The 24,884-nt window shown below is 56.4% G+C and overlaps 5 protein-coding genes across 5 annotated transcripts; all 5 read left to right on the forward strand.

The window, feature by feature from the left end:
* Positions 1–3,091: 3,091 nt before the first annotated feature.
* On the forward strand, positions 3,092–3,730 carry LBRM_30_1000 (amastin-like surface protein-like protein; the record flags this gene model as incomplete). The annotated part of the gene is made up of 1 exon (XM_001566683.1): positions 3,092–3,730. One exon carries the CDS (start codon positions 3,092–3,094, stop codon positions 3,728–3,730), a length of 639 nt encoding a protein of 212 aa, XP_001566733.1.
* Positions 3,731–6,822: 3,092 nt separating this feature from the next.
* LBRM_30_1010 (putative adenosine kinase) lies at positions 6,823–7,860 on the forward strand (the record flags this gene model as incomplete). Its single annotated transcript, XM_001566684.1, has 1 exon — positions 6,823–7,860. The coding sequence occupies one exon, from the start codon at positions 6,823–6,825 to the stop codon at positions 7,858–7,860; it is 1,038 nt and encodes a 345-aa protein (XP_001566734.1).
* Positions 7,861–11,018: 3,158 nt separating this feature from the next.
* LBRM_30_1020 (conserved hypothetical protein) lies at positions 11,019–13,043 on the forward strand (the record flags this gene model as incomplete). The annotated part of the gene is made up of 1 exon (XM_001566685.1): positions 11,019–13,043. The coding sequence occupies one exon, from the start codon at positions 11,019–11,021 to the stop codon at positions 13,041–13,043; it is 2,025 nt and encodes a 674-aa protein (XP_001566735.1).
* Positions 13,044–15,573: 2,530 nt separating this feature from the next.
* Positions 15,574–19,749, forward strand: LBRM_30_1030 (putative ubiquitin-protein ligase; the record flags this gene model as incomplete). Its single annotated transcript, XM_001566686.1, has 1 exon — positions 15,574–19,749. The coding sequence occupies one exon, from the start codon at positions 15,574–15,576 to the stop codon at positions 19,747–19,749; it is 4,176 nt and encodes a 1,391-aa protein (XP_001566736.1).
* Positions 19,750–20,995: 1,246 nt separating this feature from the next.
* LBRM_30_1040 (conserved hypothetical protein) lies at positions 20,996–23,791 on the forward strand (the record flags this gene model as incomplete). The annotated part of the gene is made up of 1 exon (XM_001566687.2): positions 20,996–23,791. One exon carries the CDS (start codon positions 20,996–20,998, stop codon positions 23,789–23,791), a length of 2,796 nt encoding a protein of 931 aa, XP_001566737.1.
* Between the last annotated feature and the right edge of the window lie 1,093 nt (positions 23,792–24,884).

Consider the following 24,884-nt stretch of genomic DNA (forward strand, 5'->3'; position numbering starts at 1 on the left):
TCAAGATGAGCGCTGGCTACGGTATGACTGTTACGGCGTGGTGCGTTCAGGTGGTTGGGCTGACGCTGCTGCTTACCGTGTAGAAGGGAATGTGTTGGCCAAATCGGGATCACATGGAGAAGAATGGCGGTGTGGCCGTGATGTGCATTCAGCATCTACGAGTGGCATGTATGCGCTCTTCGGTCTGGTTACGTGAGAGGTGGTACGCAACTGACGAGCATATAATAACACACGTAGCAGAGCAGCACACACGCACACACATATGTATGCACCTAGTGATCAGCTCACGCACCTCTTCTGCTCTTTTCGTTATCTTTGTTGCTGGCTACAGTCCCACGCACGTAGTCACGGACGCTCTCACGGTAATGTGCACAGGCGCCGGCACGCTGGCTTTGCGTTTCTCTCGTTTTCTGTGTACGATTACTTTCCGTTTTGCTAGTGCATGTCGCCCTCAGCTGGGGTGACTATGGGTGTGGTTGTGTCTTCTCTCTCTCTCTCTTTTCCTTCTCACACTGCCGAAAAAAAAAACGAATTAATGTGTTTTGTCTTTACTGTTTTGCTACATTTTTCCCCCTCCCCTCCCCTCCCCTTTGTCCCCCTCCAACTTTCCCTCTACTGCCTTAGCGTGGCACCGAACAGAGAGACTTCAAGAGGGAGCAGAAGCGAGTCGTTCAATGGCGTGAAGTAACGGAATGTGGCGTATTCGCATCTCTGAGTGTCCGTGGAGTTGGGCACTTCTCTGCTACTTTATTTCCCACGAGGGAGGCGTACAACGGCGAAAAGACCGTTGCACGTGTTGCTAGGCAGAAATTGGTGTGCGGCAGCAGTACTCCTCCTTCCTCTCTCCCTCCCCAGGCATTACCACGAGCGTACATCATGGGTGTTGGGTTGCTCCCTACTCGTTCCCTCTCCTTTGTTTCTCATGTTTTGGTTTACCCCCTTTTTGTACTGTTGCCTAGGTGGTGATGTGCGTGTGTCTTTCTCCTGTTTCCTTTCTTTCTCCCCACCCCTCTCAGTTGTCATTCCCCCGGCGTTACGTCACTCATCGTGTCTTCTGGCAGAGCGTATGTATTAAAAGAGGGGAGAATCCGAGGCACCGATTCTTCGGTATCTGCGGTTTTTTTTTAAACCCTTGTGCTCTCTTTCATTGCCATGCGCCTCTCGATCCCTTTCTCACTTTCTCTCTCTCTCTTGCGCTCTTCCCCCCTCTTGTGTGTCGGTGTTGGAAGGGTGGACCGCATAAATTCAAACCCGAAAAGAGGCGTTTGGAAAGGAGAGAGGGGGAGACGACGACATTATCAAAAGAAAGGGAAGTAAACGCAAAGGCGAAATACCCAGCAAACATCTGAGCCTCGTTTCTACCTGTATCCACGCTTGTTTGTACCTCACCTCGACCTCGGCTGTATACATTTCATTGACATCTTTTTTGGGCCCCTCAGGCGGGTTGGCGCGCACTATCCTTGCCTCAGTCTTACCTGTGAAAGGTCAAGGCCGAAAACCTGAATAGACCCATACCCCCCCCACACACACAGAGAGAGAGAGTGAGACACACACACACACACACACATGCGCGCGCTGTTGTACACAGAGATGAGGCGCAGAGTATATCAAAAGGCGGATTTACTTCACGTTAAGCCAGACGACAGGGGGAGGGGAGAAGTCATATGGGTGGCTCGCCGTAGAAGGTACAGCAAAAAAAATGGTGAGTGCGAAAGAGATGACGAATGGGAGGATGCACGCGCACGTAGACGTACACAAAAGAGGAATAGTGAGAGCGCAAAGGAAAAAAAAAGGGATCTCACTATAAAGGCGAGGGTGGCAGCGCGGTCCCCCTCCCCCTTCGCCGCTTCACTTCCTGTTTTCTTACGCTGATGCAAAATTCATGTGCGTTTGTCGTTCTATTTTTTTCCTTTTCACAATTCTTCCGTTTGTTCTTCTTGCGTCCCCCCTTCCCTCTCTTTTGTTTCTTATCAATGATCTTATCTGGTGCTATATGCTCGTGCTTCATATCAGAACTTTTTGTTTTCACTCTCCTTTTCGTGCTGTGCTGAGCACAGGTCATCTCCTCGCTTTCATGCTTCGTTTGTTCTTTTTCTCCCTTTATTTTCATCGTCTAGAGAGCACACACACACACGTCGATGCATGTTTGCGTGTACGTGTGCCTCTTCATTTTTTTTTTTGCTTGCCATTGTCGCACGTTATGCAGGGGGAGAGGTAGGGCGAGGGCTACAGGAATTCATGAGCGTCTTTGCTCATTTGTTTCCGCTTGAAGAAGCAGTACCACCTCCCTGCCATTGCCTTCTTTCCCGCGTACCAAAGATGGAGCACGCACCCACGCACAGGTACGTCAACACGAAATGCCTCTCCCCCTGAAAGCGAAAAAAAATGAAAAATTGACGAAAACCGAAAATAAGTAAGTCAAGTGATTGCTGACATACATCAAGCAGAAAAGAGAGACACCCAAGCATGCAGCTCTCCCCCTTTGACACAGCTCCTGTTTGGTGAGACGGTGAAGGAGGATAAGGCTGGTTGTCGAAGACGAAGAAGGGTGGTGCTTCTCTCGAATCAGGCTGTTTCCAGCCACTCCCCTCATGACCCTTACTCATACGTGCGAGGGGAGGCAGGACACGGTGCCCTGTAGCCGCCGTGTCTTGTGGTCAAGGTACGTACGTTGGGCCTGCCGCCCGCCTCTCTTGTGTGCCTTTAAGCAGCAATGGTGTCGTTTATTAAAGATGTGTCCGTGCGCCTGGTGACGATGCCAATCACACCTCTTGCTAGATAGGTCTGTGTGTACTTCTTCATGTTGCTCTTCCTCCCCCTCCTTGTACACCGTTCCCCCTTTTGCTACCTTTTCTCTTGGCCTCTCTCCCACTCTGCGCAAACTCTGCTATCACCCTGTCGCAGGTATGCATACAGCAGTAGCAGTGAAGTTAAGTGCGCTTCCAAGAAAAGCTTCAAAAGAGTCCCGCTTAGCTACCCTGTGCCTTCCCTTTCCCCTGCCACTCTTCCCTTTGGTCTCCCGCAGCAACTTGCAAGGAGCATTAGGTGCTCACTTTTTTGTGTTTCTCCTCTTCACTCTCCTTCAGCAATCATGGCCAAGAAGTCCTTCTATGACCAGGAGTATAGGAAGCACTCAGGTGCGGTGATGATGCTCATTGCTTCCTTCGTGGCGCTGGTGTTTTCGACCTGCGGCACCCCTCTCGGTATGCTGATGATCCGCTCGTGGGAGGAGAATTCTTCGGATTCTGGTTCTGACTTGGTCATCAATCCCTGCTACACTCTATGGGGTCTGCAGAACCGGTGTGGGAGGCCCTACTTTGCGCGGCGCATCACGGACCCGCCCATCATCAACTGCTCTGATATCCATACCCGCTTCGAGGCGGCTGAGGCGTTCAGTGTGTTGGCCATCTTTTCCCTTTTCGGCGTCCTCGGCGGGTCTTGGTACAAGATCTGCGGCTCCAACATCAAGACGACGGTGATGATGCTCTCCGTTTTCACCATCGCCTTCACGACTGTGCCGTGGGCGACCGTGACCGCGTTCTACTACACCCCGTTCTGCGGCCAAGAGTTTCTGACCAACAAGCAGACTCGCTTCGGCGCCGGCTACGCGCTGCTGGTCGCCTCCTTTGCAGTGCAGATCGTCGGCCTCATCCTGTTCGTGATCTTTGAGCCGAACACCTTGAAGATGAGGCTAGTGAACGACGAGAAAGACGCCGTGGGCGAACACTAATCTGCCCACAGATCTGCATTGCGCTAAAGCGGGTGAGCGAAGGAGAGAGAGAGAGAGCACACACAAGGCGAAGTGATATCACGCTTTTACGCGCACACAGACACGCATCAGCAATCTTCATCGCCGCTTGTGCGGCTCTCTGTGCGCGCGTATGTGTGTGTGTGTGTGCGTGTGCCGCATTTCTCGTTAAGTTCTTTCGCTCTGCAGTTCCCATCCCCTTGACGGGGTGGCTTAGGCAGAGGAAGCGGTGCAAATTGAGAGAGGGGTGGTGGTGGCAGTGGGTCGAATGTGCCTTGGCGCTGAAAAAGGCGAAGTATCACGTGTGCACACGCATAAGCGCATGCAGCTCCGTTCCACAAAGGGGCAGTAGCGTGCGAGGTCAGGTTTACGTGCACAATGTCATGTGCAGCGGGGCGTAGAGGTTCTTGCACCTTGACAAGAAAACGAAAAGGAGGACTTGATGGAGGGATGCAATTTGGCTGTGTGTGCGGTGCTCATGTGTGTTTCCCCTCGATGCACTCACTCATATCAAGCACCATCCCCACCAGAGAGTGCCATTTTTTCAACAGTGGCGGATGTAGGACGAGTTGACTGAGTAGGGCAGACAGACAAAGGGAGAGGGATGGGTGGTGGGAGTGTATGGGTGGAGCTGCATCTTTTTCTGTAGCTCTCAGTTGACGAAAGGTGCAACTCTCTCGCTCGCTTTTACTCACTCCCTCTATCCATGCGCTGCCTGCCTCCTCCAAGGACGCCTCTACTTCTTTGGAAGTGTCGTACCGCAACTCTCTTTTATTCCTTCGTCGTTGTATGCGCTCTCGGTTAGGGGCCACAGCCGTTTATCACACGAAGTACGCCCACAAAGTACGCCCACAAAGTACGCCCAGCCCCTCCCCGTTGCTTTCACTACATCGTGGTCAAGTGACCGCTGCTCAACTATTGGCCGTCTTTCTTTCTCCCTCTCTATGTTCGCGGCTGCAGGTTGGTGGCCACTTTTTTTTTCATTTGGCGGTGATACGCCAATTTGTATGTGTGCTTCTTCTTCCTATTTTCACCTCTTCTTGCGCTTTCGTTGCCTTGCGAGATCACAGCACCACCACCACCACCAAAATTTACCCCTTTCCCCTTTCTTTTCTGTTTGCTTAGCTTCTCCAGGCGCCCCCTTTCCTTTTCTAGCGCTTCGCTTTGCTTGTGTGTAATGACGTAACTAAAATCAAAGACACATGAAAGTGCTGATGGGCGGTTCTTCATCTTTTGGTGGCCTGTGTGCGGTTTCTCGCTCAAGATTGGCGCATTCTTGTCTGCTCTTCCTCTCCATTGCTCACTCTCTATTCTTTTCTTCCCTCAAGTGAGACAGGCTCATAAGATGAGATCTGGGAGGGAAAAGAAGAGCGTAGTGATGTCGAGGAGCCGTTCAGTGGCTGGCTGTGTGGGCGGGGAAGGGTGGACACGCTCCCCATGCACAGGCATGCACACAGGCTTAGACGTCGCGAAGAAGCGTGCTAAGGCACCTCTCTCTCTCTCTCTGGTAAATAATAGAAAAAAGAAATAAAAGAGCACGAGTGGGTGCGTGGTAGGGATTCGATATGCCGGCAACCAGTGTCACACGCAAGCCTGAAGGCTACAGAGAGAGAAAAAGGACTGCTTGCGTTGCCGAGGAAACAAAAAAACATAAGATGCGCTGGTAACGCCTTTCCCTTGAGATGAGATGGGAGGAGGGAGGCGAACTAAAGAAAACGAAACAAAGGAGGTGATGTCGCATGGCGAGGCAAGACCAATTCGAGGCGCCGACTAAGGCCAGAAGGTGAGCAATCAAACCTTCCTGCTACAGGAAAGAGAAAGAGGAGAGTAGCGGTGGGGGGGGGGAGGGGGAGGGAGCGGAGCGCACAGGGAGAAATGCTGCGGGATGAATGCCAAGAAGGCCACCCCAGCTTTTGCTCTCTACCTACGTCGTTTTCCTCCTTCATCTCCACCTCCCTGATCTCTTGTTATCCCTCTCTGTATTCCCTACTTCTCTCACTGTTCCCCTCTCTCATCTACACCGCATTTCCCCCCCCTCCCCCCACCGTTGTAGACACGACTTTCTCATCCTAATTTTTTTTTTCCTCTCGCTTTCTCCCTTCGTTTTTGTTTTCTTTTCTTCGTTCTCTGTGAAAGGAAAAAACACAATGTTGGAGGTCTGCAGGAGACGCTCCTCCGACACTCTCCGCCCGGTACCCCCACCAGGCCACGGCGTGCAGTAAGCCGTTTATAGGAGTCGAAAACAACAACAACAACCTCAGTGAACCGCCCCCCCTCCCCCCCAAGGAGAAAAAAAAAACGTCATGAACGTGGCTGTCTGAATCCTCATCGCCGAGAAGTGCCCGAATGCCCAGACGCATGCTTCTGCCCTTGTGTGCATTGTTTCCCCCGGAGCACTTTGCTCTGCGTATTGTGTCTTTCTCGCTTTTCCCTCCAGTGAGGAAGTCAGGGGAGAGGTAAGGCGTACTGAAAGGACAGAGCCGCAGCCTACGTGGCTGTTTCGCATTCACCTCACCGCTGCTGTAACGGAACACGAAATCAGCTAGCCTTGTCGATTCCTTCACCTTCCTCCTTGCAGAAGCAAAGCGAGGGCGAGCAAAGTAGGGTTTCTTTCGTCTCTTTCAGCAGCTCCAGGGTGGGTGGAGAGGGAGGGAGGGGACTGGGGACATTGGCAGCGATTATCCGCATGCGTGCTGTCGCCACCCTCTCCCCTGCAGCGCTTTTATCCTTTCGCTTTCACAATTCCATCGACTGCCACTTTCCTTCGCTTTATTTCACTTTCACCCATACCTCCACTTTGCTGTGTACATGTGCGTGGATGTGACAACGCCCACGTGAAGCACGTTCTGCCGATTTTTTTTTTTGTGTGTATTCGCATCCCCTCCTCGTGCTTCTTCGCGGACACTGCACTGGTAGCCTACTTCATACACGCGCACACGCCCGCGTATAGCTTGTTTCCTTTTCATCGCGATTTGTCATTACAGTCATATTGTCTCACCGCCCCGCGCGCCTCTCCCTTCTGCCACACCTGTCTTTCTCCCTTCATCAACTGCCCTCTCCCATCCTCTTCAACCATGTCTGCGCTTCCACGGCTCTATGTCCAGTGCAACCCGCTCCTAGACGTATCTGCCTCTGTGGATGACGCCTTCTTTGAGAAGTACAAGGTGAAGAAGGCGTGTGCCTGCTTGATGGAGGAGGCTCAGAAGGGCATCTTCGAAGACCTAGAGCAGCAGCCCAACGTGGCCTACGTCCCCGGCGGCTCCGGTCTCAACACCGCCCGCGTGGCGCAGTGGATCGCGCAGGCCCCCAACAGTAGCTTCGTCAACTACGTCGGGTGCGTTTCGGACGACAGGTATGGCAACATCCTGAAGGATGCCGCGGAGAAGGATGGCGTGAGCATGCACCTCGAGTACACTACGAAAGCCCCCACCGGCTCGTGCGCCGTGTGCATCTCCGGCAAGGAGCGCTCGCTAGTGGCGAACTTGTCCGCAGCGAACTTGCTCTCCACGGAACACATGCGCAGCAGTGATGTCGTTGAGACGCTGAAGAGCTGCCAGCTCTACTACCTTACCGGTTTCACGCTGACGATTGACGTGAGCTACGTGTTGCAGGTGGCGGAGGCGGCCCGTGCGTCGGGTGGGCAGTTCATGATGAACCTTTCGGCTCCCTTCTTGCTGCAGTACTTCACAGAGGGCTTCAACAAGGCGGTGCCGTACCTCGACGTCCTCTTCGGTAACGAGGTCGAGGCCAAGGTACTTGCGGATGTCATGAAATGGGACCTCACTGACATCTCCGAGATAGCTAGGAGGGCCGCGACGGAGCTGCCGTACAACGGTACTCGCGACCGCCTTGTTGTCTTCACGCAGGGTAGCGAGGAGACGGTGTACGCTACTCGCAGTGGCAAGACCGGCTCCTCCGTGGTGCATCCCGTCGAGCAGGACAGCATTGTAGATCTGAACGGTGCCGGTGACGCTTTCGTCGGTGGCTTCCTCGCCACGTATGCAATGGGCCGCAGCATCGAGCGGTGCTGCGAGGTGGGTAATTACGCTGCCGGTGTCATCATTCAGCACAACGGCTGCACCTATCCCGAGAAGCCGTTGATCACTCCTTGAGCGTGAGAGGCATCAGTTCATCTTGAATCAAGGGGGAGCGACGGAGCCACTGCGATGCACATCGATGCATCGTGGCGTTCTGGGTCTTTCCTTGGTTCTTCTACGCTTTTTGTGCTTCTCTTGTTTCTAACTAAATCCCCCTCTCTCGTTCCGCACCTCCCTCCGTGCCCCACTCCTCTGCTTACACCTTTGTTGAATGGCACAGGGTATAACCGTCGCAGAGCGAGGGGGATTGCTAGCAAAGGAAAAACCACGAAGCATCGAGCACAAGGTGAATCAAACGGAGAGTTTGCTCCTCCCCTGACTCCCTGCCTATCAACGCATGCTAAGGCGTGCTGCGACAGTCACGCATCAGCTCACGTACACCCCCACCCCCCACACATACCAGGTGGCACAGTTCTTCCCATGCGTGTGGCATCCCTGAGGGCTGTTTTACCCTCTTCCCTTCACACCTCTTCGAACGAGCGTCTCTGTAGATGCCACGGTCTGCGTGGTGGAATGTCCGCTGAGCAGAAGTTTGTGGCTGAGGGTCCTGGCTGCACCTTTGTTCTCTCCGTTTGTCGAAGTAGTGTGATTGCGCTGGCGTGTCCACGCGCGTGCGTGTGTGTGTGTCTGTCTGTACCGCAAAAAAGTGCTGGAGGTGGCAGGGCCGTCGTCATTTGTGTTTTTTTTTCTTGATTAGTACACGTGGTTGTGTGTACCTTTTCTTCTAGTCCCTGAGGGAAGCAGCGGTCAAGTTGATGAGCCACCATCACGCGTACGCAGACATAATGTGTATGCACCCATAAGAAGGCCGAAACAGGAGTTCCTGGGTACGGGTGAGTCTTTGTTTTCCTATCCAGCGTCTCCACTCTCTGCCATACAACATGAGGTCGAACCCCATTCTACCCTCTGCCCGTCACAGACCCATCGCCTGGTGCGAGGGAGTCGCAGGCACGCGCTACAGCAATGTGCCGACTCGGTGATGTGAGCACGGCCCCTGTTGCAGACTCTACCCGCTCCACGCCTCTGAGGCCGCCTCACAGTCGCCCCCATTATGCCGGTCGCCACCTGGTGCCTCTCTCGGGGGCGCCTTAGGCTCCCCACCCCACTAGTCAATGGGGGCCGGATGGGGTAGGCTCGAGCCACGCTGAGAATTTGCCCATCATATGGATGGCACAGGCGTGTTCGCCATCGCTGGTCGCTCCGACGCGCAGCGTCATCCGCGACTTGCCCGCCGACATCCGTAGCGATACACCGCTCTGACTTCCCCTGCGCCGTGGGCATTTGGGTCTGCCACCACCAGAGGGTGGATCCACAGCGGCAGGGGGAGGGGGGACCACCCCGGCTTCCCATAGAGTGAGGGAACTGAACCCTGAGGTACCACGCTGTGGGGTTCCCCCTTACCATGGTCAGATGAGTCTAGGGGAGAGGACACTTGTGCGATGGGGAGGTGGTTGCTTAGCGCATGCAGGTGAGAGCGGCAGTGCCTCTTAGCCATGACAGACAAGGTAAGAGAGAGATGCAGAGAAATTATCTATGCAGTATCTCCGTCTTGAATGGCCGCATCCCTCCACACTGTACAGCGAAGCACACACGCGTGCCGGTCAATCAAGCTTGTGCGCATTGATTCATGTGTAACTTGCTCCCTCTACATGTCATCCATCTTCCCCTCTCTTCTTTTCTCACCCCCTACCCCTTCCTCTCCTCATGGGTCGACTGCTCGAAACAAGGTTCACAGACGCCACCTAGCTCCAGTATTAAGTTCTCTCCCCCTCCTTTATCTCTTCCTCAGTGCGCTTCTCTTTTGTGTTATTCATTTCACTGCCTCCCCGCCTTCTCCACCCTCGTCCCCTGACGAACTCAGCACTTCCCCTCGTTGCCCCACACCACAGGCACTCGAGCAAAGACTGTGGCGGAGAAAAGACATTCAGAACCGCCGCGTTCGTCTTTCCTTCTCCCATCAACGTCCGTGCTAACTCATTCACATTCTGAAGTTACACAATCCACAGCCACACAGAAGCGCTAGCATCAGAGCAGAAGACGCACCTTTCAAGGAGCTCTATTCCTCTCACCTCTCCTCACAGCTCTCTTTGAACACGATTCTTTGTGTTTTACACGTGCGCAATAGTAGCTGCCGCTGCTCTCCATGTGATCAACCAAAGGCAACGAAGTGTAAACTCTCAAACACGTGCCGAAGCAGCAGCGGTCAGTAGCTTCCCGCCTTTTCTTTTTCAGGCCTTTTTTAGAGCTAGTAGAAGGACAGACACCTACACAGCAACAGTGGCAGGGCGAAACAAAAAAGAGAGAGACAGTTCATACGCATACCAGCTCTCCCCCCTCTTCACAGCCAGAGACTGGAGATACCGACACGCAGACGCACCCGCCTGATCACTTACTGGACCTTTTCACGCTTTTAGCTTCCTCTCTATTGGCCGTTAAATTACTGCGTTGCATGCGCGCTGCGTCAACGCCCTCGTTGCTTTTGGCCACACGTGCCGACTGCACCGCTACGGTCTTGACTCGTTATCTTTTCCACTCATCCATAGTTTCTCCCCCATTGACTCCGCGTGCGGTATAGCCTAATCGAGTGTCCACCAGGCTCTTGTCCCCCCTGCCCCTTCTCTCTCTGTCTGCGTGTGCGAGCTAGCGTCTCGCATGAGGTGCACAAGTCAGCCGTCGACAACTTCTTGTTTTCCCCCTGTTCCTCTCTCCTCAACCTCCTTCTCTCCCCATTGTATTCTTCCAGCCCATTTTCCCCTCCCCATTCACGTCCACCTCTGCTCTTCTGGTGCCTATATTTCTTCGTGTCGCAGGTCGTCTTGTACTTGTTGTACCACCAGCCTCCCCCCTCTCTCTCTTTCCCTCAAACAAACACCCACACAGACACTCGCTTTTTTTTTTCTTCCCCTCTCACTGCCTCTCTTTACGTGCCTACGCGTGGCAGTTGCAGTGATACACTGCTGTAGTCCCGCATCTTTTTTTTTTTTGCCACTGCTCAATCCCCTCTTCCCCCCTCCTCCCTCCTCCACGTGCGCAGCAGAGCACCGTTACTCTTCCACGCTCGTCTCGAGTTCTCTTTTTCTTGGTTTCTTCGTTCTTTTTTTTCTCCTGTTTGTCCTCGTGCTGTGAAGCTCTCCAGTGTGCGGCGTGCTCTTGTCTTCCTCCTCCTGTCTGCAATGGAGGGATTACCGCCACCACCGCCGCATGAGGTACATATTGACTTCTTCGGCATCGAAGGGAACACGCTGCATTCACCAGCGCCGCACGACGAAACGCCGGACGGCACTGCAGCGGCGCCTCCACGAGCGCACTCGGGGGAAGGCCGCGCTGCTCTCCAGAGGATGCGCCACAGCACACCTGCTGTTGTGCCTAGATCGGTGGCAATCCATAATGATGGCAATAACACGAACAGCAGACCGCACGCAGCCATCGCTAAGACGCGGTGCTCGAGTGCCTGCGGCGCGGCGAACGGTGCTTCACCTGCGGGTTCTCGTCCCTCACTGACGGAGATGGCGGCTTCCTTCCCAATATCGGTGCCCATGCGTGACTCCATCCGTCATTTCCACTTGCTGAAATCACCGCACCATAGCGCGAGTAACGGCAGCGAGGCTGCAGCAGTCAACAATGAGCAGGTGGCTGACGAAAGCGACGCGGGCGGCGCTACTGGTCGTCGTCCGGGGATGCTGCTTTATGAGCCCCTTCCACACACTCGCCGTCACCAGGCCTCTAGGTCAGAGCGAAAGTGCAGTGCCATCACCACCGCTCAGTTTCCCGTCAACACAGCCGTGTTTGCCTCTCCAGAACATCCCGAGGAGGCTGTGGCGCCGGTCGCCGGCACGCAGGAGGACGTGAGGTGCCACGTGCACGTGGTACTCGAGCGGCACATGACGATGTTGGCTGCATGGGAAAAGCGTGTCTCTGTCGCGGAGGTGTATCGAGATAAGCCGGTGCGAACGGGTGGTCGGCCTGCGCCTGTGCGGCCGCAGGATCGCAGCTTTCTCGAGCATATCAGGCGAAGGCTCGACAACTACCTCCAACAGCTGGAGGATGCTAAGTCGCTGCTGATACAGGCATGCGAGGAAGTACCGCCAGCAAAGTCGGGGCGGCAAGGCGACGTCAAGGAGTGGCAAAGCTGCTGCAGCCGCGTCTACCATGCACTGAGTGACTTCACCATCGAGGAGAGTCTAATGCGCTTTCGAGTGAACAAGCTGCTGACCGTAGGACAGCAGGAATTCACATGGAGGATCTCCGCCCGCACCACCTCTTCGCGGGGGTCTAGCGCGCGTGCAAGCACGAGGTCTAGATCTCGCAAGGCATCGAAGTCCGCCACAACGGGGCAGCAGCCACTGTCGACAGGCGCAGGTTGGCACAGCTGTCCTGCCCAATCGATTCATAGCGCGCAGTCGGCAACTGCGACCGGTGCAGAGGCGTCGCAGCTGCGCATCCCAACAGTCACTAACGGTGCGCTTTCACCGTACGTTCGGCATTTGGTGTCGAGTGGCGTGGTGCAGCGCAGCAACTGTGCCATTAAGCCGGGGCACGGTTGTATCACCGGCCCTGTTCAAACGGGCGCTGTTTCAGAAGAACAACTGTGCTGTCCAAGGCCGAGTGGAGGCTGTACCCCTCGCCGAACGACCAAGTCCCCTACACCCTCTTCAGCACCCGCACTCTCTCAGGCGCGTCAGCAGCAGCGTTTGCTTTCCCTCCACCCTGACACGGTGTCGCAGCAGCCCTCGCGCACTAGTAACAGGTATGGCAACCAAACTCCGTACGGCCCCCTGTCACCGCAACGCCGAACCGTCTCTCTGCGCCCCGTGCACAGCCCGACTCACCCCATGGTTCTGTTGTCAGCACTCGACGACGACGCCGAGTTGCGCAGTGCTACCCCTTCGCGTAGTACTCTGGCGGTACCCTCTGCTTGCCTGCCCACCGATGCGCCGCTACAGCTTCGCACCTACTCCTCTCCCCGGGGAACTGCCACTGCGAAAATAACACCGTGTGCAGCAGCATTACAGCCTTTTCGACACCGGCAGCTGCTCGAGGTGATTGAGCGCTGCGAGAAGAACACGGCCACCCTGCAGCGCGGCGACCTGCATCGTGTACGGGCGTGCTTCTGCGAGCTCTACGGAGAACAAGTGGGGCTGCAGCAATACTGTCAGTGGATCGATGACATCTTTATCGAGGCTCTGCATGAGGCGTAAGACACGCTCATACTCATTTATCGTATAGGGATCAACAGAGAGACGCAGGCGCCACGATGGGCTCTCCTGACTCGGCACCGAGTGACACCGATGCAGGGACTCTCGCATCACTAGGAGATGACAAGGGTCTGATCCGCGAAACTTTCGACTGAGACAGTCAATCTGCAGCGGCTCTACTGCGTTGTTGAAGGTGGCGGAGCGCAAGGCTCGAATCTGGGCATCTCAGGGAGTGTGTCTCGCAGACAGCACCAGAGAGGTCGAGTGTTTATTAGCGGGCGTACGCTCGTGTATGTGCCTCTTCATACACGTGTGCTTGGGCGTGCGTGCACAGGACACGTTGCAGGATCGAGGGCGTCGCATTACTAATACCAGAGGAATGGAAGAAGCAAGAGCCTAATCGAAGAGCGCTTCCATACGACTTATGGCCTGGATTGGAGGAGAGGGGGGAAGGAGCTGTGCGGTGGATCGCGTGCGGGCGACGTGAATGGCGCTGCGCCCAGCTTTTACCTGTATTCTTTGGTGGGCTGTACTGCCCCTCTCCTTGTCGTTTTTTTTTCATCTCCCACATGAATGGCGCCTGCTACTGTTCTTGTATACTGTGTCGCGTGTGTCTCTCGCACTAGGGTGTCTCCTCCCTCTCCCGCCCTCGTGCTCTTCTTTGTTCGGTGTGCGTCTGTGCTGGCTTTTCTGCTGCCCCGTTTTGCCTTTTCCTTTCACGCAGTGCTCGTTGGGTTTCCTTCTCCACTTCTTGATTCGAAGGTGTCTATACACCTGGCGCGCACGCGTTTGCGAGTCAGTGGAATCGATGATGGAAGTGTTGTTGACACCGCCGCAGGCTACGCGAACTGTCATTACAACCACGGCGCTTCTGTCTAGTTTCTTTTGCCTACTGGGCTGATGTTCTCAGGCTTGGACTTGAATGTCTCTTCCCCTGTGGGCGCTCCAGCCTCTGCACATCGACGTGCATTACTTCCCGTATATCTGTACGAGCATGTGCGTTTGCGCTTTTATCCCATTTCTTTCTTGAGCACCCCCGACAGCCTCATCCCCCTCCGTCAGCAGCACTCCTCTGTCAGCTCAGGCGCTGACCGGGCTCGTTGTAATTTTTTTTTTCCCTTGGGCAAGGCGCCCTTAGTGTTGCTGCGGATCCCGCCTACAGCCCCCTTTCTTTCCTTTTCTTCGCCCGACGTTCGCTATACTTGTCTTCTTCGTGTATGTGTGTGTGTGTGTGCGTGGGTCAGAGCATCAATCGCGGATGGATCAGCTCAAGCCTCCTGTCGATGACGCGAGGTGGGCGTTTTGCGCACGATCAACACGCATTCATCCACACGCACAAAAAAGACAAATCTAGTTCTCCCATACCCGTCAAAGCACATTGCCGATACTGTGTGCCTGTCCACACGCATGGATGGTGGTAGTGCCCCCAAGTAGTCCATACAAGTTGAAGTAGACGCATCACAGCTCCATTTCCTTCTACCTCTCTTCTACTTAGTGTGTTACTCACTCCTGGTAGACTTGGTGCCGATGGCGTCAATATCAGCACACCCACGCACATGGGTGCAGCTTGCTTTGTCAGCGATGCGGCCCACGAGTTTGCATCTCGTCGAGTCATTCCACTCCGTCGTGTGTCTCTGCAAGGAGGGAACTCATCTTGTAACATCAGTGGCGCCACTTCCGATCAGTGTGTGTGTGTGTGTGCCAAGCGACATGTGCGTCGAGTGTTGCTGATCGTGTAGGCATCTATCAGCTATGTCCTCTTTTCGCACTTCTTCCCCACTGTTTCGGTGTCGGTCCTCTCACTGTTTTGTCGTGTCTGCGGCTGAATGAACACCACCACGACGATCATCAGTCTTCTATTGCACAGGTATTACAGTCGGGGCTGCACACGTACACGAGTCTGTGTGGACCTGTGCGTACCTACGTGTGCACTTGACAGTCAACGGCGTATGCCTCGCCGCACCTCTCCCTTCTTTACGCATTCTTTATACGCTTTCAACTTCCCCCTTTGCCACCTTTATTTCCTACACAGCAGGATTCCCTGTCACGCTTTTCTCTCTTGGTTGCTCCCATACACGGACCAGCACGGCACCATCCTTCTTTCTCTCTGCCTCTTGCATTGCTCTGGGTCTTAGGGCGGAGGGGGTGGGCCAAGGGAGCAGAGGCGTCTACTCTGGAGAGCAGCGGCAGCGGTGGGGTGCCCGACCTGCACCGTGTCCACCTCATTCATCTGCTCGCCCGTTGTTTTGGCCAACTTTTTGAGGGGTCCCCTCTTCGTTCCCGTCTTCACTCGTTTGCTCGTTTTCACCGGGTCTTGCGCATTGTTGTCCGTAAGACGTGAGGGGTGAACAAACTATACACGGACACGCGGGGCGGCTACGCGCGCTTTATTTCTCTTCGCTGTCGTCTGCTTGAGTGCTGTGCTATTCTGCTTTCTGTTTCATCCCTCCATTTTCTCCATCTACAGCCGACTTCGACTCGCCTCGCATCCCCCTGAGGATTTCTGTGAAACTCTCTCATTGTAGCCTTGAGGATGAGCCAATTTGTGTTCAACGGCACCAGTCGCATGCGCCACATGAAGCTGGCGCGAGACCATCACAAGACACGGAATAGTATCATCGAAGACGCACAGCGACTGCGCCTTCAGAGAGAGGAGGAGGCGCAGCGCGTACGCGCCGCCCGGCTGCTGCAACGCACAATTCGTCAGTGGCTTGCTTGTCAGGCGATGGTGCGTCTGGTGTTGAGTGACTTGGATAACTTACCATCTGATGTGACACGGATTCTACTGTCGACATCTTCTGACGGTATTTCTTCCGCTGTGGACAGGCCTGAGGCGGAGAGGCAGACAAAGCAGCTCACGGCACGTCTACACACGGCTTGCTGGTGTCTCTCGTATGCGCGCAGTCACCAGTCGCGGATTCCGCTGCGCCTCACTGTGTCTTCCGCATGTGCGTCAAATGATGACTGCCGCGCAGAAACGCCTGTGGGTGATGCCAGCTCAGGAGCATCTGGGGCGACTGGCCAAGGCGCAGCCACCGCGGCCCACCCGGGTGTCGCTCTTTCCTCTACTCGTATATTCTCTGTGGCGTCCTTCGGAGAGTTGCGCGCGTACCAGCAGAGGGTTTTCTGGCACTACAGTGAGTGTCTTTACACAGCTCTCTGCAAGAGCATTAACCACCGCACTGGAGGTGAGGAAAGTGCGGAGGAGGACGGCATCGCATTGCACGCCGATGCCTCAGTAGAGGCATCCGCAGATAACCGGTCAGCCGACCCGCCGTCGCTGTCGTGGTCTTCTGTCGTTTTTTTGCCCACCAAAGATGTAATCGTTCTCCTCTGCGTGGTACTGCAGCATTTTTTGCGGGCGGCGCCATCGGCGACTGGAAGTCGCTCGCCACCGCCCAGTAGCGCATCGTCAGTAAAGAGACTGGTGAGGTCTGTCGTAGCTGCCCTTGTCGAACACAACACTGCGTTTGCACGCACTCTCAACGAGGAGCTGGCACCGCGCAGCAGCGACGGCTGCCTTGAGAAGGTGGCGACGTCTTTTGATCAGTGGCCGGCTGTCCACGCCTTGACTGTAGCGCTCAGCTTTCTATGCCAGGAGGCGGTAGCGCATTCGGTGGGTATGCGCTCGCAGTGCAGGGAGCTACTGCAGCCGCTTGCCGCTGCGTTTCCACCTCTTTCTCAGGCTGAAGCCGGCGGGCACAGCCCACCGTCGCCGCCTATGGGCGCCTTTGCGCGGGTGTGCTGGCAGTGTATGTGTGCTCCCTACGCGGGAGAGGAGTCCCAAAGACTCACCTCCAACTCTTTGGCGGTACTGCTCAGTGCTGCCGATACAGCTGCGGAGGGGTTCGAGCGAAGTGGCTGCGGTGAGGTGGACACGTGCTTTACGATGCTTGTGGCGGAGTGCTACAGACGTACTGCTATGGACACGGAGGTGACGGCCGACGATGGCGCAAGTGGTCTGCGAGGTGGGGAGCTGCGTGCTCGTGTACTCGGGCGGCTTGTGCGGTTGCTGCCGCGCGTCCACAAGCTTGTGGAGACAACATCATCGTCTGCAGCAGCTGTGTCACCGTCGTCCGTAGCGGCCCGCACGGATCTGGTGAAGTGGTACTTACTCAGTGTCAGTTGCCTGAGCGAGCGGCTGTGCCGCGAGGATTTCTTTGTCGAGGGCATTCTGGCAGATCACTACGCCTACCACACCGGTCGGCGGCAGCAGCGACTCTTGGTAGACAGGAAGGACGATGACGTGAGCGTAGATGCATCGTCACCCAGTCAATACCGCCTGCTCACCTCGTACCTGTTCAGCGCAGAGGGTGGGCTGCAGTTGCTTCAGTTGCTCACTGAGCAGGATGAGCGGTCTGAGAAACTGCGACTGCAGGCACCGCAGGAGCCCACTGTGGAGGCCCCCACCGACCCCGCCGCTCCACCGATGGCGGACGGCGGCAACGAGGAGAGCGACTCGGCAGCGGCTGCATCCATAGCGAATACGGCGTCCCTCATGGATGCCGGTGTTTCTGCTGCTGCTCAGTGGCCATCCTCTGCTTCGATGCAGCAGAGCCCACTGGAGATTCTGTGCAATGTGTTTGCGTGGCCCATCTTTACCTTCTCGAAGCCGATGTACAGTCGCTATCAGCAGGAGACGCTGGCGCTGTACGCGAAGCTGGTGCGTACCCCACAGCTGTTGCGTCGCCTGTGGAGTCTGTACTGGCAGAGCTGCGAGGGGCTGCGGGCTGTACTGCCTCCCGGCGAGGTTTTGCAGAGGTTGTGCCAGCCACCGGCGTGGGGTGCGCAGGAGCGGGAGGAGCAGGCAATTGCTGCTGGCCAGGAGTGGGGTAGACGCCGCCGCGTGCCTGCGGGTGTCCACTCGGCGCCTTCCCTCATGCCCCTCCCGCGGCTGCCAGCGTGGGAGACGCACCCGCGCTACCCTCTCGCCTTCTACGACCCTCACGCGTCGCTCTCCATCTTTTTCTTCACCCTACTCGCATACTACGTAAACGTGTTCGACTTCCCCGATGAGCTTCGCCGCGGTGGCGAGGGGGCCGTGCTGTCTACAGAGGAGTCATGGGCGCTGGTGCTCGCGCTGAAGGAAATTGTGCACCGGTCACACATGTACGGCGTCGTACCGAACTCCAACAGCGAGGCTGTCGCACACGCGGCTTGTCTGTTGCTCTCCCGTCTACACACGGTTGACGAGGCGGATCCGTTTGTGCCCGCCGCGGCCGCCGGCCTGTGGATGTCTGTTGGTGCCGTCGCTGCCGAGGCGTCGGTGGGTTTACTGTTTCGCACTTGGGATGCGGCAAGTGCTGCTGTGGTGAATGAGGAGGATACCGCAGAGGCAGAGGGGCCGGGGCTTGACGGCGCCAGCGTCGGGACCGGGGGAAGAAGCGTTGTGGGTGGCCTAGCGTCGAGCACCACCGCCGGTACCACGACCACCTCGATCGCCCACGTGCGTCTTCCTGGCGACGACGTCACCTTTCACGGTAGTGCGCAGTGGAAGCAGCAGATTCGGTACACAAAACTGCTCGTGCACACACCGTTCCTGTTCCCCTTTGCAGCTCGTGCACTGCTACTCTCGGCGCTGCTCGTGGAGACGGATCATCACTGGATCCCGCCGAGTGAGCGGCGGGTGGTGGTGCAGCGTGGACGCACCTTCATCGACGCCTTCAACCTTTTCCACGACAACCCGCTCAGCAACGACATGCTCAACATTCGCTTCATCGCCGATGACGGCATGCTCGAGCCTGGCTACGGCCGCGGTGTGTACCGGGAGTGCATTGTGTCACTCTGCAAGGAGGGGTTTGCCGCCGAGTACGGTTTGTTTCGCCAGACCCCAGACGGCTATGTGTACCCGAACTCCTTCAGCGCCTTGGCGACGAGTGACCCGCAGCACCTTCTGAAAATTCGCTTCTTGGGGGCAATGGTGGGCCGTGCGCTGCGCGACGGTGTGCTGCAAGACGTGCCATTCGCCCTTCACTTTCGCAACGCTATCTTGGGACGCCGCAACACTCTCAGCAACCTCAAGAGATTTGATGCGGAGCTCTATCACCAGCTCATGTCCCTCACGCAGCTTAGTGAGGACGAGCTGAAGGCGGTTGGACTAACCTTTGTCTACACAGTGAACGCGCTGGGCATCACAAGAGAGGTCGAGCTGGTGCCTGACGGGGCCCAGATGGACGTGACCCCGCGCAACTGTCTCTTCTACGTGCATCTCGTCGCCGACTTTAAGCTCAACCGCGAGGCCGCCGAGCAGACGTGCGCATTTTGTTCCGGTCTTCGCTCTGTAATTGACGCGAATCGCCTTCGCTTGTTCGACAGTAACGAGGTGGGCATGCTCTTCGGTGGCGATGAAACGGGGGAGATCGACTTGGTGGACTGGAAGGAGAACACAGTGTACGACCAGCCGGAGGATGTGGACACACCGCAGGTGCGGTTGTTCTGGGATGTCGTGGAGTCTCTCACCCGCGAGCAGCAGCGACAGCTGCTGAAGTTTGCGACGTCCATGACGCGGCCTCCGATACTCGGCTTTCGTTTCCTGGCGCCCCCCTTCAAGGTTCAGCTGCTGGCAATGAACGCGTCCGGGCCTGATCATCTTCCCTCAGCGGCAACGTGTTTCTCTACCTTAAAGCTGCCGCCGTACCGTGACTATGCGACTGCTCGAGCAAAGATTATCGCTGCTATTGAGGAAACTGGCACCTTCGAGTTCAGTTGAGCAGCGAGACGCTATAGCGGGCCTCTGTGGCCCTAGTACAGCTGCACGAGAGAAAAGAGGGATTGTGAGGGCATAGCAGATCGGCGTGGGATGGTGGTGGTTTGGCAGGTCGATGGAGTCAATGCAACGTGCCAAGGCCGCCATTACCCCCCCCCCCCCCTCTCCCCCCATGCATGCATGCCTCTTCTCCACCTCTCTCCGCATATGTGCGTGCGTACGTGTCTGCTTCTCTAGGCTTGGCGTTGTTTGATTCGCTTACTTTCTTGTGTGCTGTCTGCGCGCTTGTTGCCGTCTCTGTCTCGGTGCTTGTGGGCGTATTTCTGTGTTGGTGGCTGGTTGCACATTACCACTGAGGCGTCCAAGTTTTTGAAGGGCGGATAAGAGCATCAAGTAATGGGGGGGGGACTGAGAGGGGGTGCGTACCGTCTACACGCAGTACCGCGCACATATAGAAAGAGCGAGGGCAACACACTCTCTGTGGCCGCAGGCCAGGTCCTATCGCACACCCAACTCCCTTGTTTCTTAATCCTGCCCCACCAACGAATTTGTGGGTGAGAGTGGTCTCTCCCGCTGATACGAAGGGGTATCATCGACGCCTACCTCCCCAGTAGTGCAGGGCGTTGTAGTCGAGTAGCCCTTCTTTTCAAGCTACGCTGTGCACGTCTGTGGAGCAGGGCAAGAGGTTTGGGCATGCCGGCTGCACTGCACTCCGCAAGAAAAAGAAGAGAGAGGAATTTTCCCAGTCCTGTGAGGAGTAGCCATGACCACCATCACTGTGTGTGTTTTCCGACAGTGTAGGACTCGCAACTGCTGCCATAGCTGCACGACACACACACACATACACCCACACACACACACACACGGTCTCACTTACACGGCGCACAGGCGAAGGAAGCGGACTGCTGTGCCCTGGAGAAGCGAGGCCAGTTGTCTCTGAGAGGATCTCTTTTGTATTTCCTTTTCTCTAGTGCGCTTAGTGTGTGCGGGTGTCAACGGCATTACCAATACTCATCCTGCGCTCTTCGCTTAACCCTTTCTCCGGTCTGACTCAACGGCTCGAGCAAACAAGTAAGAACACCGCCACACCACGTACATACACACGTAGGAGGGGGTCGGAAAGACCCCCGCCCCCCCCGAATTACTTGGACTCCCATGCGTGGGGTGGACAGCGGTTCTGTCCTTGTCCCTGAGACACAATCCTACCACAGGTGCACCCCCCAACACACACACACGGTGTCGGGCAGTCATGTTTCGTTGCTCACTCGCTACCTATGGCAGTTATTTGCTGAACCAAAGACTCATAGCGGACTGGTGGCAGGCCGGCCAGCGCGAGGAGGTGCATCAGGCAGCCAAGGCGCGACTCAGCGCCGCCCTGGAAGAGGTTGAGAAGCGGTCGTCTTCCGCGCCGAAATCATCGGCGGCTCGTGTGGATGAAGATGGTGGGCCCTCGTTTTCATCTTTGGGATCACGCCAGCGAGTAGATGCGCCTCCTCATTCTCCGCCTCTCAGCCTGTACGAGGCCAACGGCCTTGTCTCGACTTTTGTGAGCAGCCACAACACGCAGGACCTGAGTGCGACACTCCAGTACATCCGCGAGCAGCTCCGGGAGGACCTCACCCCATATCATTTCCACTCGCTGCTGCGCACATTCAACTACCACCATGACGTGGCGAATGCGCTGCAGGTGCTAGAGGTAATGATGCACAGTGGCACGACTACGTTGGAGACGTACGCGCGCATGGTGGACTGTGTGCACTGCCTGTCCCCGCCTGATGTGGAGGCTCGTCTCTTGCAACTCGTTGCCCTGGCCCAAGAGGCGTTTGGTACTCACGTAATGGAGGACGATGCCGGCTCCGAGGCCGGGACGGTGGCTGCGTACAGCTTTTCGGGCGAAGGACGTCAGGCACGGGAGACGGCCGCGGATGTGACAGGGGTCGACTCATCGTACCCCTCTAGTGACGCGGCAACGTCGAAGCCTGCGCAGCTTCCCCGAAGCGCGCCTGTGCTTTCCTCTCTTCTTTACCACTGCTCCACCACGAGCCATCGGAGTACTGTTGCGTCGTGTGTTGTGGTGGCAATTTGGATACGGGCATTCGGCGTGGAACTGACGGACTGGGATGTGTTGTCAGTGCTGAGCAGCGTGCTCACACACACCGACGAGTTTCCGCAATTCTGCGCTATGTTCAGCTCCTTCGACGCGCACGAGCGGGGCACCGTGAGCGTGCAAGCGGTGGTAGAGCGTCTGGTGTTACTAGGGGAGGTGGTGTGGAGTGGATCATCGACAACCAATGAATTCATGGATGAGCACGTGGAAAGCAGTGAGAGAGGCAGCTTTAGTGACGACAAGGGAAAGGCGCGGGCCAAGCCGTCTGCCACTTCGACTTTGACGTCTTTGGTGGAAGCGATGCAGGCGTCCCTCCGCGCCGCCGGCGTCGACCCGGCTTCCGCAGTGGTTTCGCTACCTTTTGTTAATGCGCAGACCAACAGCATGGAGCAGCTTGTCGCTGCCACATTGTTGCCACTCATCCAAACTGGCGTTGGTCCGCATTACTACAACGCCGGGCACCTCTTCCATGCCCTGAGTCTCGTACAAAGCAGTATGGGGGACGACACTGGTGCCATTCAGCTACTGCAGCGCGCGGCCTGTGAGCAGCAGCGGTGCACCCTAGCACAGGAGGCACTAGGTATGACTGCTAACTCGCGAGTGTCAACGGGAGAATCTAGTGGAAGGCTCACCAGCTTTGCTGAACCCTCGTCGTCGCTTGGGGTGACTCATGCATCCGCCCCTGCGACAAGAGAACCATACAGCGTTTCAATCCACCATCTCTTAGACATGGGTACGCTGCTGAGTCGTGTCAGCGCGACGACACTGCGCGACGTGCAGCGGCCCTTTCACGGTGCGCTGCGCCACATGATGGCGGGGCTCTCGGGAAGGCCGACGGAGAAGCCGTCGGACTTCTCTGCTTCACCTTCATCCTCTTGGCCGAGCGTGGTGGCGTCGTGTACACCTCCAGTGCCCTGCGCGCGCGACTTGGTCACCGTGAGCAGCCGCGAGACGCAGTTCATCTGTACGGTGTCTGAGGCGCGCACGGTGCTCAGATGTGCAATCGACGCAGGCAAAGCCATCGGTAGTCATGGACGTCTACCCCACAGTACGCAGTTCATGCTTATGCAGCTCGCCGAGTTGTGCTGCCGCCATCCGCCGCGCAACCCAAAACTGACCCCGGCGGGGCTAGAGGAGCGGACCAAATGGGGCCGATATTTGGATGCCCGCGACACGTCGCTCGCCCTCTTTGGGTCTGCACAGCATTCGCGTGACTCGATGAAACACCTCTTCTACAACGATAATCAGCTGCCTGAGCTGCGTAGCGAAGTCGTCATCGCAAAGGACTTTGCCGACGTACACGAGCTCTTCTTCGGTTCAGCTTCACCGTCATCGCTGTCACAGGCGGAGCTGCAGGCGTCTCTGCGGCGGACGCGCACCACCCTGCCACACACTGGTAGTAGCGCCGCCATTGTGCCCCGCTACCTCTGGGACCCAGCCGTCTACAACCCCTACCCGGCAGCACAGCTGGCGATCAATACTTGTGAGTTTTCTATGGGTTCTTCTGAGAAGGGAACGCAAAGCCCTTTCACGCTGGCAGAGATACACCAAACCGATGCCATCCTTGGAGATGATGCCGAGGGCGACTTTGACGGTTCCGAGTTCTTCGTCGAGCTCTGGCAAACCTTGCTGGACAAGACCACCTCGGTCGGCAGCAACGAGGTTTGGTACCTGCAGAACACAGATATGTTTCTGCTGCTCCTTCGTTGTCTACTGCACCGACTGGACTGGGAGACCGCCGCGCATCTGACGCGCAAGATGACACAACACGCAAACTACACCTACCTCATGGATCACGAGCTCACCACTATTTTTCGCGAGATCGGTGACCCCGCTGGTTGTCTGGCATTCAAGGTGGCGACGAAGCTGTTTGATGGCCGCATTACGAAGGATGGGCAGACAAAACGGGAGAGGTTTCATCAGGAGCAGTTCAGATGAGCGAAGAAAAACAGACAGGCATTTCACACAAGTGAGGCCACGATCGCGTAGGGGGTGAGGGGGGGGGGCGGAGGCGGAGCGAGTCGAGATTCTACAAAAGCGGCCACCTCGACGAGGGAAACGTGCCTTGTCACAGCCCACAGGAGGAGGTCGACGTCCCTCCGACATACACGCGTGCCCTCTCCACACATGACACAGGTCCCACGCATGGTGATCTCTCTCTCTCTTTCTCTACTTCTCTGCTTCCGTGCGCCAACCGCGGCATGACAGACGGCAACAGAGAGGTCAAGGCTAATCGTTCCTCTGCTTCCCTACATCCTTTTTCATTTCCCCTTCAGGTGTGTGTGGGGGTGAGGGGAGGGGTGGGGCTATCGTGCCTTTTGTTTCGATGGACACGCGTCACCTACCCTATAGGAGTAGGGAACTGATGTTTCCGCTACTGTCGGAGCCGCCCCCCCTCCTCCAGTCCTTCGATTCAGAAGTGTCAATGATTCCGGCAGGGCGCACGCGTGCACGTTTGTGCGGAGGTGGCGGAGATGCAGTTCTTAAAGAGTTCGTTCTTGGTGTCTCTCCTTTTCTTTGTCTGTGTACATGCGTGTCGCTTGTGCTTCCTCGCTCTCCCTCACAGCCTCTACTGTGTCCTCCGCCGGCTGTCTGTCGCTTCTTTCCCCTCAATTTCGCCTGCCTTCTCTTACCTCTGCTTTTCTGCTTACCGGGGTCTACTCGGGGGGGGGGGGAGGGAGAGCGGGAGGTGGCAGTAGAGACGGTAGAGCCTGCAGAGAGAGAGAGAATACATGTACGCTGAGTACGGAAGGAGACAACACCGTTGCAGGGGCACATGCCCGCCGTAGTCACAAACGGGCGGGGCGTATCGCATTTTCACGAGCACAGACAAGTAAACAGGGGGAGAGGGACAGTGACGTGAGTGCGCGCTTGGGATAAAGAGCGAAGTGGAGGGGGAGGTGTGGGCTGGCTGGCCTTGCAACCATGCTTACTTGTGTTTGACCAAGGCCGCAATGTCCTTCCTCCACAAAGGCTCTCTGCGTGTGCCTGCGGCCCAAATGAGTCTGTTTCATAAAGCTCTCTACCCCCT

The sequence above is a fragment of the Leishmania braziliensis genome, chromosome 30 (genome assembly GCF_000002845.2).
Source record: "Leishmania braziliensis MHOM/BR/75/M2904 complete genome, chromosome 30".
In the NCBI taxonomy this organism is placed as follows: domain Eukaryota; phylum Euglenozoa; class Kinetoplastea; order Trypanosomatida; family Trypanosomatidae; genus Leishmania; species Leishmania braziliensis.